General features: G+C 36.5%; 3 protein-coding genes across 3 annotated transcripts in view; 1 reads left to right on the forward strand and 2 right to left on the reverse strand.

Moving 5' to 3' along the window:
- Positions 1–5,157, reverse strand: part of coq2 (coenzyme Q2 4-hydroxybenzoate polyprenyltransferase) — a 12,669-nt gene extending 7,512 nt beyond the window's left edge. The window contains exons 1-3 of the mRNA XM_056237279.1: positions 5,061–5,157; positions 4,373–4,803; positions 4,121–4,287 (exon numbers count right to left, since the gene is read on the reverse strand). Coding sequence (XP_056093254.1) covers positions 4,121–4,287; positions 4,373–4,676 — 471 coding nt within the window. The 5' untranslated portion in view covers positions 4,677–4,803; positions 5,061–5,157. The remainder of the gene's footprint in view (positions 1–4,120; positions 4,288–4,372; positions 4,804–5,060) is intronic.
- Positions 5,158–6,233: 1,076 nt separating this feature from the next.
- On the forward strand, positions 6,234–15,153 carry mfsd10 (major facilitator superfamily domain containing 10). Its single transcript, XM_056237324.1, has 13 exons — positions 6,234–6,337; positions 8,719–8,938; positions 9,809–9,905; positions 10,023–10,126; positions 11,346–11,504; positions 11,622–11,801; positions 12,816–12,924; positions 13,032–13,143; positions 13,657–13,765; positions 13,902–13,992; positions 14,101–14,148; positions 14,542–14,631; positions 14,830–15,153. The coding sequence occupies exons 2-13, from the start codon at positions 8,792–8,794 to the stop codon at positions 14,931–14,933; spliced, it is 1,350 nt and encodes a 449-aa protein (XP_056093299.1). The 5' UTR covers positions 6,234–6,337; positions 8,719–8,791; the 3' UTR covers positions 14,934–15,153.
- The window catches only part of prlrb (prolactin receptor b), a 40,450-nt gene continuing 31,270 nt past the window's right edge, over positions 8,468–17,647 (reverse strand). The window contains exon 9 of the transcript XR_008804107.1: positions 8,468–8,489. The gene's annotated coding sequence lies outside the window, so the exon portion shown is untranslated. The remainder of the gene's footprint in view (positions 8,490–17,647) is intronic.

Consider the following 17,647-nt stretch of genomic DNA (forward strand, 5'->3'; position numbering starts at 1 on the left):
GATTTGTCTAGCTCTAAAACTCTGTTACACCATACAGTTTTTTGGTTATATTTATAAAATAAAATTACCATGCATTTCCATTTTACACTATCGAACAGAACGACGTTGCATCTGTACCAATCGTACGAGGCTACCAATCATAATTTCAAAAGCAGTTCTGTAAAAAAAGTAATTTTACATATATAGCCTATATATATTTTTTTTTATTTTTTTTATTAGGCCTATTATTATTATTATTTTGATTCCCTACAACCTAGAGTTTTTAAAAACATGGTTTTAAGTAAAGTGTGATTTGCCAGGAGGGACGGGGATTTCCTTCTGGTCTAAACATCCCTGCTTCTGCTGAATTATTTGAATCCCCACACCCCTCCCTCCACAGCTAATCAATGCTATAGGCTACTTCACCAATAGACCATATCAAATATAAAATAGAGATATGCAACAAGCACGTTTAAACAACGACAAACAATAAAATCAAAACCAGCGTTTCAGTTGTTCATTAGTTCAAGTGGCCTTAATGCATGCCCGGTTTTTAAAATTTCACAAAGCGTTTTGAGATTATTTTGAATGAAATATTGAAGTTTATAATTAAGTGTTTTGGCAGACCACGCCGAGTGGCCCTATGCATTTTTCTAAAGTCGGGTTTTATTCGAACTTTTGCTAACGACAAAAACAGTTTATCTGTCGTCTCTGTCTCCGGGAACTGCGCGTCACAAAAATGAACCGAAAGCCACTTCAGCTCAGTCACTATAAGAAATCGGCTCTGTCTAAAGCCTTTAAATGTCTAAATATTCTGGCTAATAAATGTTATCTGATTATGTAATCCATATGAAAACGAGAGGTACAGAGGATGTACTCAAACATGTAGCCTGTAAGCGCTTCCCAATGAGAAAATGACAAGACAAGGGTGAAAATCTCGCTCTAATTAAATGTAGCAGGCTAAATCGCCCTGAATTAAAATGTAAAAACAGATCAAATAATGCATTTGTCGAAATGTTGCGATATTGTTTCATTTAAGTTCATAATTATTCAATACATGTTATTTAATTTAGCAGCATTACCACGAAGCACCGTGGTTCGATATTTATTTGAATAAAAAAAAAAAATAAAAAAACTTAATTCACAAATTGCATGCCTGGTTGAAAGGATCCAAAGATCCCTGTAGACTTTAATATTGAGTTGAACATTTTGTTCATGAAAACAAATTAACATGCGTTTTTTCAGATTATATTTAGTTTTGCTTGGAAAAAGCTGGCCCAAACCAGTTTTATTTCATCAATTACTGAAATAATTAAATATTTAGTAATAAGCTTTTATGACAGAAATATCACTAGGCTACATGTAACTTAAATCATTTAATTCCTTCATTATCAACACTGTCTAGAATAGCGATTTAAGTGTGAATTGTGACTTCTCTTTGTGTTAAATCAGCCTCAGACTCCAATAGCCGGTGGGGGGTTGGAGGGACAGTTCAGTGCTGTATCGAGCGCGCAGGACAATAGGCCTAGGTGTTAATGTTCCTCTTTCATATGGAGAGCGAGGGAGACTAAATAAACTTGTTAAAAAGAGATTCAGCGCGAGAGAGGCAAAGAAAAACGCATGTTTTAATTTAATTATGTTGCTTTGGACAATTTTCGTTTTGTAGGCCTACTGTTTTAATTGTTTAATATAGCTGTCATTTCTTTGGCAATACAAATTTAAAATGTCGCAAGAATAAGATTAGCCTAAGCCGCGTTTCCACCGCAGGAACTTTACCCAGGAACTAGGAACTTTGGCCTGGTACTCGGTGTGTTTACACCGCAGGAACCAGGGTCTAAATGAAGTTCCGGGTAGATATTTCCCCCTCCGAAAGTCCCTGCTCGCGAGGTAGTACTTTTTCAAAGTTCAGGAACTTTCGCGGGTGGGGCTTGTGCGCTGAACATGCTGATTGGTTGTGTTCACGCCGCATTATGATTGGATAACTCCGCGCAGCATTTTATTTTTAACCGGAATTTTTAGAATCTATTGCAGTTCGTGGCTTCATGCAGTAATGAAGTTCCATGCAGTAAGAGTTGTCTGTCTGCAAATATGGAATTTAATAAAAATAAAAAAGGCAGCTGGACCGACGACGAGATTCAGGCTTTATTAAGCGTATTTGCGGAAGAGAAATTTTCTGCGCGTTCGTCCCAGCCTTCTCACGGTCAATGTCCGCAATAGCTGATAACATACGCTGTCTAATTTTAGATCTAACGTTAGCATTACGAGCTTTCTGAACACGCTTTAGTATCAGTGCTCGTCTCTTTTCTGCCGTTTTGTTAATTACCTGGTTAGTAAACCAATACATCTCAAACAACTGCAGCACAGTGTGAATCTCTTCCATATTTATTATAAATGTGGCGCTCAAAACTGATTACTGTCTTTTACAGTCTACTGTCCGTCACAAGCAAGCAATGAGCAGTCGCGCGCAGTTTACCCGGTACTTTAGACCGCGATGTAAACGCAGAAAGCTACCGGTCTGGGGCAAAAAAAAGTTCCTGGGAAAAAAGTTCCTGGGACAAATTGTTCCGGGCAATTGCGGTGGAAACGCGGCTCTAGTGTTTCTTATTTTGCATCGCAAAAGAAATAAACTCTAAACCCGATGCAACCCTGTTTTAAATAAAAAAAACTGTCCCGACACTTTATTTAAACCTTGAAATGTTCGAACTTGGTTTCAAACTTAAGTAATTTTAGTGTTCTTTTACATTACACAATAATTTAGCAGACTAAAGACGTGCTTCTTCATTTTCATTTTCTGATGCAATCGGCTGACAATCTTCCTTCATCAGTTTTTGTCCTTTGTGCAGCGGCTGCGGTTCCAGGAATGTAGCAAATTTATGTTGTAATAATAATTAAACAAAACTCTTGACTTTAAATAAGTAAACAGTTATAAACAGTTAGCTATTTAAGCATCAAGAAGGTAAAATATAAACGCTGTTGGCCAACATCGGTTAACAACATGTATGCTACATTGAGATTCGATCCGAGTCGATTGAAGCTCCTCGAAGCTCGTGTTGTTGCGTTAACCACTGAGCTATCGTCTATACGTCTGTGACTGTTTTTATTGCAATGTTTTACTTTTTCATTATTTATTCAATTTCATTTCAGTAGCCTAATTTCAGTATTGTGATTATGAATTATTTTAACTACGTTTCACTTGTTGAATTCATCTGCTACCAGCTTTCAAACGCTCTGAATCAGTGCGGTGCGGCAGCAGATTACGCATTAGAGAGAATAAACAAACACTTTTCAGAGTCTATGATTGTAGCGCCTCTTGGCGGTAAAAGGCAGCAAATACACCCCACATTTTACCGCCGCGGTGGAACGGCTGATGTGGGCATTGTCATGGCTTGCCTCGACATTTGCGTTTGAATAGCGCGCGTCCTCCGTGGGCGTGTCAGATTAACGCGTAATGAAGTGTAATGAGCTGGGGGAAAAAAATCTGACAGCACTCTCTTTTCATACAGATTACATAAACTGAGAATATTTGTTTTTTATATAAATTACATCATTAAAAAGAAGAGAATTCAAGCTTCATAAAGAAAAACCTCTCGTGCCTGTATGACAAGTATTTGCAGAGTTAGAGTTAATTTTTCGGACGTGTTTCAGAATGGACTGCACTGACAGAGAGAAGGCAAAACTCGCATCATGTTTATTTTTCTTTATTTGACAAAAAGCACAAAACTTTGTTTTTATTGTGAGTATACAGAAAAATAATAGACAATTAACAGGATCGATTGATGTATAACACTTATATGTACGATCAAAATCAACAGAGTATTTTAAGTCTATTTTTCTGCTATGTGAAAAAAAAACGGCAAAACGCGCGGGCGCGTTTCTGGTCCCCAGAGGGTTAATATCTCTTCTCTGACGACGCATTTACTGGCACGAGGGCAGGACAACCTGTCACTCACATGAGATCACAGCAAAAAAGCAAACCGCAATGATCCAAAGGTCCAATTAATTCCCAGTGGCAAAAAATCAGGTCCAGCCCTACATTTTTTCTTGTTCGAGAAGCTGTTTCACTCGGATATATGTCAAAATAGGGAAGAAAAGTCTATCGCAACTTCCATTTCATGTCGATTTTAAATTCATGTACTCATACCTTCCTGTCAAAGTCTTTATCCCACATGTCATTGATAGTGCATCCAGCTCCTCTCATAAGCAAAGCTCCGACACCAAACAGCACAAGCATGCGTAGATCAGGAAGGCATCCCGGGTCTGCCGCCAGCCCAATACTCCACGTACAAGGCAGATACAGTAGCCACGTTCCTACAAGAACACTTCATTAATATTATAATGAAACACAGATAATGTTTGAGCTTCCTGGGTAATGTGTCGTTTGACATGAGCTCACCTATGGGTTTGTCCAGTCTCATTAATCTGAGGTACGGCTGTACAGACGCTGGAGCTGCATTGACAATCCCAGCAGGCGTGAGGCTGAAAAACCTTTTTCCGTAGTTGTGACCTGCCAGTGAAGGAGACCATATTCTCTGTTTGTGATCATCACTTTTGTTAAAGCAGGATCCAGGCTGACAGAAGTCTGTGATGATGTTTTCATGGTGTCTTCTGAGGCTTGAAAAACGGGCAGAACAGATCTGTGGCAGATTCCTCTTCACTGCATGTGACTTAAGCAGTGTCAGTAGTCTGGTGCACATCATTTTGTCTGTTGAGCTGTCATGACCGACTTTTAGTAAGAGATGTCACGGCTGCAAAGTAGTGAGGTGCTTCTTTCATTGTCTACTTGCATTCATGTGTAAATGAGGGACCTCTTCGGGAACAATAAACCTGACAATACAAACAGCAGAGAACACAATACACCGTATTCAGTACAGATTACTGACGAGTCATGAAAATGCCAAGTTGAGTGAAAATAAGGCTTTTTCTTGTAAAAATGTGTGCCAGTATTCTGTAAGTGTAATCAAACTGAATATAATTTTAAGATTTTAAATACTGCGCTCCTTATGTTACACTCTTCCCACTGAAATGTCCCCGATTGATCAAACAAAGGTGTTACAAAGAGCAGCAAGCATAATATGTCATACCACTGGGAAAATGATAGATCATGTCAATGATGTTTCCCTGTTAAAACGTTTTTAAATCATTAATTTATATTGGACATATTTAACTTACAGCTCTATGCTATGTGACAGTTGAACAATTTTTGAAGTCCTTTACATCATGGTGGTGTGCGCCAATTTCGTGTTCCTCCTGAAACGTTTGTTTTCTGTATAGTTCCGCCTGCTTGGTGGTTTAATTTTTTTTTCATGTGCTACTTGTTGTCTTTCATGTTATTATTCAGTATTTGCGAGCGCCAATTTAAGATGACATTTAAAGAAATATCATAGTCAATATGCTATTAAACATTTGAAAACATCATAAAATATGATTTAATAAAAAGTTAGACTACTTCAACCAAACCAATCCGTTTCATTCTAATTAAATTGTCATGTAAGTATGACGCTGTCCATAATGGTTTTGCTATGCAAGCACACAAGCTAATATAAATACATCAATTGGTTACTATCAGGCAAACCAATAAAAATGACCAAAAATGACCCATTTATGTAGAGACAAAAATGCTTGTGTGGTGAACTGATCGTTTTTAACTGTTATTTAACATTGTCATATTCATCTAAATGGTGAAAGGTTTAGAAAATAAAATGACAGTGCTTTCTCAACAAACAAACAAAATATCACTCAACTCTAGTTTATGTATAAATGCTCATTCTCTCTATCCAGAGGCAGCTAGACCCTAATCATACTATTTAAAATAATATTTTGACTGACTTACGTCATTTTGAAATCCTACCGGCCAATCTGTTGTAAACATTATCAATAAACTCCCTCTCGTGGTCTTTGGAAACCATTACAATGTTGAAAATTGAACTGAACAAATAAATTAAAACATTTTTGAGAGGAATGATTAATTTATTGATTTGTATTATTTTCATTGATAATGCATGTCCAATGATCATCTGTTCTGACAGATCAGACAGATGAGGAACACATCATGCTTAGTTACAGTAGCTTACATTATTACACGTCTCAACGTTGTTCCAAAGTAATACAGTCTGCATGAATCTATATTGTGTGGCAAGCTCTCATTTGTAAATGTTTGCACACTTTTTATGCATTCATTAAATTGACTTAACAGAAATCAGCTGTATTGCTCGTGCTCATCCCACTACACGTCACGGTTGTCGTAGCTGGTGAAATGAGACACCGCGCTCGCGCTTCCTGGTGTGTGTTCATGATGGGGGAGTGTGTGGGGAAGTAGCAGCATCTTCTGGGAACTTTGATTGCGCACTGCGAGCTCAAGGTAAGATATCAAGTGAACTGTTACCGTCTAGGTTAAACGAAGAAAATATCCGACTTAAATGAGTTACAAACTGCCAAGTCTCTTAGAATATATTAGAGTTGATTTGACAACTGTTTTCCCGGGGACTCTCAAGCAGAAGCAGACTGGAGTGAAATATGAATGGACGGCGCGAGTTTATGACCTGTGCATGGTGAATGTTAGAGTTTTGGAATTTTTAATAAGTTATTGCAAGTTGTTTTTGAAATCAACCCTCGATTAATTAAGATCAATTGAAATAATATTTAACAATTTTTGGCAACACTTGATTTTACAGTATCCTTGTTACACGTAGTCTAGTAACAGTAAATTATGCATAATTACAAGCAACTAACTGCTAACCAGACCCTAACCCTAAAGTAAGTACGTGCTGTCAATTAACATTAGCCAGTACTCTTCTGTGCAATTACAACAAGAACACTGAAATATTTATCAAATGCTTTTTGATAAAACTTTATTTTACAGTTTCCTTATTACACGTGTTACATGGGTACTTACTCTAGTAGTGACACTAAATTATGCATAATTACAAGCAAGCAACTAACCATAAACCAAACACTAACTCTAAAGTCAGTACAGTACGTGTTGTCAGTTAATATTATCCAGTACTTATTTTTGCAATAACAACAAGAACACTGAAATATTTGTTAATTGCTTTTTGGTAACACTTATCTTTTCCGTGTCCTTGTTACACATGTTACATGTATACTAGTAACAGTAAATAATGCATAATTAATTACAACCAAACCTTAACCCTACTAAGTACTTATTTGTGCAATTACACTGTACTAAGGTCACCAAATATAGGATATTATACATATATATAATATCCTAAAATGTAAAGTGGTCATACAATATGGTGCAGTGATGGTATTAAACTACAATACCAAGGTATTCATATATATATATATATATACACTCACCGGCCACTTTATTAGGTACACCTGTCCAACTGCTCGTTAACACTTAATTTCTAAGCAGCCAATCACATGGCGGCAACTCAGTGCATTTAGGCATGTAGACATGGTCAAGACAATCTCCTGCAGTTCAAACCGAGCATCAGTATGGGGAAGAAAGGTGATTTGAGTGACTTTGAACGTGGCATGATTGTTGGTGCCAGAAGGGCTGGTCTGAGTATTTCAGAAACTGCTAATCTACTGGGATTTTCACGCACAACCATCTCTAGGGTTTACAGAGAATGGTCCGAAAAAGAAAAAACATCCAGTGAGCGGCAGTTCTGTGGGCGGAAATGCCTTGTTGATGCCAGAGGTCAGAGGAGAATGGCCAGACTGGTTCGAGCTGATAGAAGGGCAACAGTGACTCAAATAACCACCCGTTACAACCAAGGTGGGCAGAAGAGCATCTCTGAACGCACAGTACGTCGAACTTTGAGGCAGATGGGCTACAACAGCAGAAGACCCCACCGGGTACCACTCATCTCCACTACAAATAGGAAAAAGAGGCTACAATTTGCAAGAGCTCACCAAAATTGGACAGTTGAAGACTGGAAAAATGTTGCCTGGTCTGATGAGTCTCGATTTCTGTTGAGACATTCAGAAGGTAGAGTCAGAATTTGGCGTAAACAGAATGAGAACATGGATCCATCATGCCTTGTTACCACTGAGCAGGCTGGTGGTGGTGGTGTAATGGTGTGGGGGATGTTTTCTTGGCACACTTTAGGCCCCTTAGTGCCAATTGGGCATCGTTTAAATGCCACGGCCGACCTGAGCATTGTTTCTGACCATGTCCATCCCTTTATGGCCACCATGTACCCATCCTCTGATGGCTACTTCCAGCAGGATAATGCACCATGGCACAAAGCTCGAATCATTTCAAATTGGTTTTCTTGAACATGACAATGAGTTCACTGTACTAAAATGGCCTCCACAGTCACCAGATCTCAATCCAATAGAGCATCTTTGGGATGTGGTGGAACGGGAGATTCGCATCATGGATGTGCAGCCGACAAATCTGCGGCAACTGTGTGATGCCATCATGTCAATATGGACCAAAGTCCCTGAGGAATGCTTCCAGCACCTTGTTGAATCTATGCCACGAAGAATTGAGGCAGTTCTGAAGGCAAAAGGGGGTCCAACCCGTTACTAGCATGGGGTACCTAATAAAGTGGCCGGTGAGTGTATATATATATATATATATATATATTCCATGGTACTGACGGAATGATTTGTAAATTATATTTGCATGACTTTGAAGAATAGCCAAAAACATATGGTACCATCATGTCCAAAAAAAAACTTTACCATACCAGTGCACTTATTGGTACTTTAGTTTAAAAAAAAAAAAATGGAGTACATACTGTTGTTCATTGTTTGGTTTTTGTTCAGTGATTCAGTTCAGTGACCACAGGAGATGCTTTAAGATTTCTCGGCTGTAAAGAAAAACAACCAGAGTGGAGAAATGGCAGGTGACAAAACTACATCAGAGGACGTTCACTCTTCCAGAGTCATCAGGATGGTTTTCTTGGCACTGCTGCTTGACTTGCTGGGTTTCACATTAATACTTCCACTGCTCCCTTCCATCTTGGACCACTACAGTCAAACTGGGGTGAGATCATCATTTGGATATATTGTTGTTATAAAATCTCAAAATTAGGTGTTTGGCTGGCTTTCTATTCAAAAAGAAATGCTGCTGTAATTTGACCTAGATTAGTCATGCATGTAACTGTAGACTGTGTGACGGTGCATAATGCATTCCAGTCGGGACATGTTTCCCCCTCTTATAACTTTTGAAGAAACAGAGCATTTCCAGTACAAAATTCAGCGATGACTTAAGTTATTGTATACTGAATTAATGAACTTTATAATATTAAATAGTTTAGTCTGTGGAAAGCCTCCAAGGTCAGAGCTGTTCTTTCTTATCAAATGACGCTGACAATGGCTTCATTCACCTTTTCATGTAGCAGGCTCTCATTGAACTATTCCAATTAATGTGTTATGTGTAAAATGTTTTACTTGGAGACATTTTCCCCCACTGAATGGGAAAAAGCAGCCGTTGAATAGGAACATAAAATGTGAACTGAAATGTATTTTTTTCTTGTTTTCTTGTACAAATATATCTAAACATTCTTAAATCAAGATATATTTACTTGAGACGCAAAATGACTTATTTAAAAAAATTAGATGAAAAATATATGGCAGTAGGGTAAGAATGAGTGGGGTAAAATGCACTTATTTTAAATAGGGAAAAAACATTTCTTACCATACTGACAGATTTTTTTCCTGTTTTAAGCACAAATTCACTTAATTTGGAAAAATGTTTAAGAAAACAAGACTTAATATCTTAAGTCATTTTCCTGCTCAAGTAAATGTGTCTTGATATAAGATTCAGTAACAGTTGCAATGTGTATAAAATGGCTTTCGCATATGATTTTGATGTTGTAATCTCTGCATCACTTTTTTCCTGTGTTTTCTACAGGACGGTGTTTATCAGTCTTTACAGAGCGTAGTGGACTGGTTCAGAGGGGCAGTTGGAGTTCCTATGGACACAAAATATAACAGTGTTCTTTTTGGAGGTAACTTCAATAGCCTACTCTGGCTGATATTGAGGGTTTCTTTAAATGCAGCACATTATTCGAACTGACCTTTTGAATTGAGGACATGTACATTGATTATCTTCTTTGGTGTCTTAGGTCTGATAGGCTCTCTCTACTCTTTACTACAATTTCTGTCATCACCCATTATTGGGGCTCTTTCAGATGATTATGGAAGAAAACCAATGCTCCTGTTAACAACTGTAAGTATAGACCATACTGACAAATTTAGATCATATAGGGCAGGGATTCCCAAACTTTTTTTGTAAGTCAAACCTAAAATATTTACCTGGAAGTAGCCCCTGAGATTTTAAGTTAATATTTCCATAATTTAACAACACATTCACATGTTCACGGTTCCCGTGTTGTTTAATCATCATATGACCTGCAGGTAAACGAATAAAAAAATATCTATTTTAGGGCTGTCAGTTAAACGCGTTATTAACGCCGTTAACGCAAACTCATTTTAACGGCGTAAAATTTTTTATCGTGCGATTAACGGTCTTTTTGGCCTTGCAAACTTTGTAGTTTTTTTCACATGCTTTTGCGACAGGACGCGGCATGTGCGAGGACGCGGATCTAGCTAGACCGGAAACAAAACAACAGGCACGCCGCACACACTTGTTTGGGCTTGCGAGCCGGCCAAATAGTAGGTTAACGTTACGCTTTGAGTGGATGACGAGCACGAGACGCCGAAATGGATGCCAATAAGATTCTGAATGGAAAGTTTACTTTTAAAAAGTTGCCAAATGGTTCCATTGACAAGACCAAAGTGATCTGTGTGTTTTGTCGTTGTGAACTGAGCTATCATCATCGCAGCACGTCCAGTCTGAAATACCACTTGATGATGGCCAAGCACACACACACACAGCTGATGCGAATTCTCCGCCCCCTCGTCAATATCAGGACCTCGTCAGTATTTCTTTCACCCTTTTATTGATGGACAGTGTTACATTGTGTGAGAGATTATTTGCTCCAAGTGAGAATGTTAGTGTGAAATTGAACACAGTATGCCAATGTTGTTTTCAGTAAAAAACATTTGCACAAAGCAAGCCGATCCACATTTCCATGTTGATAAGAGCATTAAAATGAGAAAAAATAATGGGACAAAAAGAAATCAAGAGATATTTAGAATAGATTAAAATGTGTTAGTTAACTATGACATTAATGCGATTAATCGCGATTAAATATTTTAATCGTTTGACAGCACTAATCTATTTATATATTTGTATTATTGATTTAATTATGTGCTTTTTATCAACTCCCAGGTTGAATTGATAAAATTAATCAAATAAATGCATTCCAATTCTCTGATATAGGGTATTAATTAAGAGAGATTGAAATTCAAACATATTAACTTTAATGTATGTCAATGACTCAATGCCTTTTGTAGATCTAAGTAACATTGTCCATGTTTTTTAGCTAGGTCTCATGGCATCCTACATTCTGTGGGCTTTCTCTCACAGTTTTACTCTGTTTCTGCTGTCTCGAGTGGTGGGAGGCATTTGTAAAGGAAATGTCAGCCTGTGCACTGCTGTTGTGGCGGACCTGCCTTGCCCTAAAGCAAGAAACAAGGGAATGGTGAGTTACGGTCATTAACATCATGAATTGATGCTTTCAGGACAGATTTGACATTTTTAACCTTATAACTTGTGAGCCACTTGAAGATTCATTGAGTTTGTTTTCTTCTGTTGTCAGGCAATGATTGGTGTTGCTTTCTCCTTGGGGTTCACATTGGGTCCATTAATGGGAGCATACTTTGCTCTGAGACTCAAAGACGCTGAGGTGTTTTATCAAGGCCCTGCCATGCTGGCTGTCCTTTTTTCTTTAGCAGACCTTCTTTTTATTTTCTTCATGCTGCCAGAGACTTTACAAAAGGTCAGCAATGTGACAATATGCAACAACCAGAGGATAACTTTTAATAATTAGCTATAATTTAGTGACTAAAATAATGCTTGGGATATGTAATCTGCCATTTCAGGTACATTGTAATAATATAATGTATAATATGTAATTCTCAGTGAACTCATTATTCAAATGTGCTTTAATATGTATAGGCCTGGTTTCACAGACAAGGCATAGATTAAGTCAGGATTAGGCCTTAGTTCAATTAGGACATTTAAGCAGCTTTTTCAAACATACCTTAGAAAAACATATTACAGGTGTAATATGTAATATTATATATCTAGTAATATGTAAGTATTAGTAATATGTAATAAAACAATAGCACTGACATATTTTAAGATATGCAAGTTACTTTCAGCTAAAACAGCCCAAAAATTCATTTTAGTCTGGCACTAGGCTTAAGCATTGTCTGTGAAACCAGGGGATGGTAACATTTAAATTTGTCATGAAATGGAAATTCACCCTATCTATTTTCTAAATATATCTTATTGATCATATTGCAAAATGCAAACTATTCATAGTACTAATAATACTTTCTTGAAATAGTTAACCTAATTTGTTTCAATATATGAGCAACTTTATTCTAGTTTTAAATTCATTTTTCTTGGAAAAAAAGACTATTTTCTGTGCATGTGCTTGACTTTAATTCATTAGCCACAGTGCAGTGTGACACTTCACATCTGATGTTTGACCCACTTAAAGTGCGGTAAACAGTCAAACAATTGCGCTATACATTAGTGTGTTTATTGGTACGCTTGCATTCAGATCTGCCTTTATCCAATCAACAACTGATGGATAGAACCGAATCCCAACCCTACATTTTAATCGTCTTCACTCAGATGTACGTCACGTTACGGAACAAAAGATCTGGTGCTACTTCCATTACATCGCAACTTTAATCACTTTCTGGATAGACTTCAACTTCATTTTAATTGTTTATAGCATTGTCTTTAATTCTAAATGTAATGAATGCTTTTCGTGACTCAGAGGGCATCAGAATCTTCAGGTATTCAACAATCTGGAGATCTTCTTCACCCTGTTGCACTTTTCAAATTCACTGCCGTCACAAGAACAGAGAATCCACCATCTGAACAAAGTGAGAGCATAAAGTTTCACCCAACCGAGAAGTCTTGAACTACCAGGTTGAATAACGAATGATCTGTCACACTAATTTTTTTTTCTGATGACTTTTCTTCACAATAGAAATGCAAAATCTTAAGGTGCTTGGATTGGTTTACTTCACATACCTATATCTCTTCTCTGGGTTGGAATTCACCTTGAGTTTTCTGACACATCAGCGCTTCCAGTTTACCAGGTAAGGCCTGAATCTATATAGCTAACACAACTTTGCTGAATGTCACAACTTCTACAAAACGTCCATAAAAGCTGTGGTTTGTGCTGCTACTGCATTCAAAGAAAAGTCTAACATTACAAAGCATCCCATTGTCTTCAACAGATAAACCGTCCGTTGAAAATCGAACTAATCAATTTTGAGTTCAGGGCTCAACTTAAACCATGAGATGTGACCCAGGAAGTTGAGAAAAAACAGCCTGTGGATTTATTTGTATGTAGTCATCATTAGGAACCAGGAAGTTTTGGAGAATTTATTATAAATCATAAACAACCAGAATGGGGGAAAGTAACTGAGCAAAGGTCGAAGAAAAGTGTTAGCAGCCCCTAGGATAATATATGATTTCAATTTACCAATGAACAGTCTGAGATATGTTTTGCTTAATCAGAACCGTGACATATATGTATCATTGAGCAGCTGAAGCCTAGGGTCTTGGCTGAGGTTTTTAAAGTCAAACACTGCCTTCTTCTGTTGTAGCATGCAGCAGGGGAAGATGTTCTTTTTCATCGGCATTACCATGGCAGTGATCCAGGGCGGATATGCCCGCAGGATCAAACCAGGTCATCAGATCCAGACTGTTCGCGTGGTAAACTCTTTCATGCATTACTGGATCACAAGTCAATTCAAATTGTCTTGCCTTTTTTCTTGGAACTTTAATGATTAACTACTCAAAGGCCTGCACATTATGACTACATATTTGTTTTCATGTTTGTGTATTTCAGGCAATTATATCACTTGTACCAGCCTTCTTGCTCATTGGAATAGCATGGAATTTGACACTACTCTATTCAGGCTTATTTTTGTACTCTTTTGGTAAGCAATTGTGCATCAATTCAGTATACAAATGCATTGTTATCATTGCTATTTTTTTTTTTGCATTAGTATTTCAATTTGTAACAATTAATGTATTTATTCTTGCAGCTGCTGCTATTGTTGTTCCATGCCTTTCAACACAAGTGTCTGAACATGGTGGGTTTTTTTTGTTTTTGAGTGCGTTAAGATTGTATCCATTCTGTAGTTTTTTTGAGGGGTCATTACTTCAGAAGGATAGTTCACCAAAAAATGAAAATTGACTTTCTTCTGTGGTACAAAAAAAGAAGTTTTTTTTTTTTTTTTTTTAATGGTGGTGACCAAACCGTTTTGGTTACCATTGACTTCCATTGTATCGACAAAAAACGAGACATTTCTCAAAATATCTTCTTTTATGTTCCACAGAAAAGAAAATGTCACTCAACATGAGGAAACGATGAAATAATTTTTTATTTCTTGAACTGTCCCTTTAATAATTATGGTAATGATTTCTCACACTTCTGTTAGTTTGAATGTGTGATGGTGTTAATGATGTCTGTGTTGATGTCTTAGGCTCAGCCAGTCAGAAGGGAACAGTAATGGGAATCCTTCGGAGCCTTGGAGCTTTAGCTCGAGCACTAGGCCCTATTGTGACTTCTACAGGTAAAAAAAAGAAAAAGATGTAATGTCTTTTTTTCATATGTACACTGAGTGATTACGTGAACAACCCTAACTATAACTGACATTGCAATGAAATGTCCCTTTCAATTACTGTATGGAATTTATATCAGTCTGTACCTTTGTTTTGTTTTTTTGCAGTTCTCAGCTAATCATAACATTATTATTATTTTTATTTTTCAGTGTACTGGTTGGCTGGAGCAGAATTATGTTTTATTATCAGTTCGGTGTTCTTTATAGTCCCTCTGATTTTACTGAACCAGCTGAAGAGACAGAAGGAGGCGTGAGATCAAGAGTTTTAGGATTCACTACTGTGTCTTTAGGAGGTCCGACTCAGACCTCTTTTTCCTTGTTGAAAGCCTTAAATACCACTAAAGAAAGTTCCTCTTATAGTGTTTGTTTACAATAAAAAAAAACATACAATACTTGTAACGGTTATGAAAATGTTTACTTTTCTTTTGTAAAAAAAACAGACTGTAAATAGTAAAACAATAATGAATGTATTTTTTTTACAACCCAACAACACGGACAAGTGCCACAAGAATGACAATTTTATAAATATTTCACACACAGGCGTTTATGAGTCAATGACAAATAAGATTTTCAAGATGAAAAAAAAAATATTTTAAGCAAAACAGTTTTAAAATGCATTTTTATGTCCAAAAAAATGTATGGTGTTGATTTTTATAGGTTTTAAAGCATTTTAGGCAGCATTAATTTATTATTAAACAAGATTTCTGATTTTACCACCCAGAAAATGTCAGGTGGTGCGACCATATATTAATTTAAAATAATATATATTTAATGTACTTACCACTACTGAGACTTGTAAATATGAATCATTGTAGTGTTGAAAATGCATATCACATGGTAAATTCCCTTTCTATTTCTTTATTTATTGCCCTTTTATTCCAAATCATATAAACGGCTGCTTTTCTGTGTGTTCAAACACCCATTTTTCTATAAGGACTTTTTATATTTTGTTTTTAACTGTAAAAATTATTTGTATACGTTATATAAAGGTTTACATTTATATTTCTTACTTCATTTTGCAATTGCAGTGGGAATTGATACATTTAAATATAAATTTGCTGGTTGCACCACCTGACCATGACCGGTCGCACCACCTGACGTTGTGATCAATAATGATTGATATTCACAAAATAAAAAGAAAGATATGTCAATAAATTTTATTCAGGTTTCAATTGGCTTTTTTATTTTAATCCTCTGACCATCTCAATCATGTAATTACATTTCATTAACAAGAAAGTGCAAAACAATACTGCATGTTATGATAACATTTGATCATCGCTTCTTTAAAAATATAACTTTGAAACCTCAAGGAACACATTTAATAAATGAGAACATATTTTACATGGAACAGTGAATTAGTGCAAATATTGGGCCCAGAAACATTAAGGGCAGAATTCAATCTACTGCTCATGCAATTAGATTCAGTAGTAACAGCCTCGTTTTTTCTTGTTGTGCTTTGGAAAGCTGACTTATTGTTTTTTTCACTATTTTTCCATCATTTTTCATAACTAAAAAAAAAGAATGACAGAGTTGTGGGTGATTAAGATGTAAACAAGCTTACTAATGGCAATGTACAACATACCTATCTCTATAAAAGATACATGGTTTCAGACCCCTTCTATTTTATTTAAATGAAAATATATGGGAGAGGTGAAACTCAAAAAATGTATCGTGCAAAAGTTAATTTATTTCAGTAATTCAATTTAAAAGATGAAACTAATATATTATATAGACTCATTACATGCAAAGTGAGATATTTCAAGCTATGAAAACCTTTTCACAATATTCTAATTTTGAATTTGGGGTTTTCTTAAGCTGTAAGCCATAATTCTCAAAATTATAACAAATAGGCTTGAAATATCTTGCTTTGCATGTAATGAGTCTATATAATATATTAGTTTAACCTTATAACTTGAATTACTGAAATAAAATAACTTTTGCATGATATTCAAATTGTGTGAGTTTCACCTGTAACATATCATTTGTAAAATAAATTATTTTAGTTAAAATATTTAATAGAATGGGTAATGGTTTGTTAATCATTCGAATTCATGACTAATAACTATGCTTTTCTGTAATGCTGTATGACACTGCTATCAAGTATGTATTATAAACATGTAATAACTGTAATTACCACAAAAAAATAACAGAATACCATATTAACTTCAGTTGTAAGGTATCTAGATATACATAATGAACACAATACCTTGCTTTTCTTTTGGCAAGGTACTCTGCCCTTGCAACTGGATCACTTTTTAAAGGAGCTCTATGTCGTGCGGTTTTCTCCTTGCTTGATAATGGCATCTACAAAAACAAATTAAAATAGATTAATTTAAAGAAATAAAGATGCAATTTAGTATCAATGTTGATTATACAGTCCTATATTCTTGAAGAATAGGACTTTAAGATGGACAATGTGCTCTTTAAATTGTCACTCATACCATAATAATATATATATATATATATATATACTAGGGGTGGAACGGTTAATGTAGTCGTATCGAACCGAAACGGTACTGGTGTCACGGTTCGGTGCACGAATTTACACGGAGAATACACGGTATAAAAATAAATAAAACTCGCGTGCAAATTAATTAATGTAATGCGGAACTATTGTTAGATACACGGGTTCTTTAGGGACACATAATCTGTACCATCGGCTTAGCTCTGAACGCGCGTTCACTTCAATCGTTGGCTTTATACGCGCGTCCTATTCGCTTTGGACTAGCGTCAAACTAGACGCGAATTTGAAGCTCAATTCGCGTTTGGTGTGACCGCATAATGAACAGGCTGCGATGTCAAGATTGCAATGCTGGAGAGTGTGTGTGTGAGAGAGAGAGAGAGAGAGAGAGAGAGAGAGAGAGAGAGAGAGAGAGAGAGAGAGAGAGAGAGAGAGAGAGAGAGAGAGAGAGAGAGAGAGAGAGAGAGAGAGAGAGAGAGAGAGAGAGAGAGAGAGAGAGAGAGAGAG

Source organism: Rhinichthys klamathensis, unplaced genomic scaffold (genome assembly GCF_029890125.1).
Source record: "Rhinichthys klamathensis goyatoka isolate OS25496 unplaced genomic scaffold, OSU_Roscu_1.1 h1tg000019l_1, whole genome shotgun sequence".
In the NCBI taxonomy this organism is placed as follows: domain Eukaryota; kingdom Metazoa; phylum Chordata; class Actinopteri; order Cypriniformes; family Leuciscidae; genus Rhinichthys; species Rhinichthys klamathensis.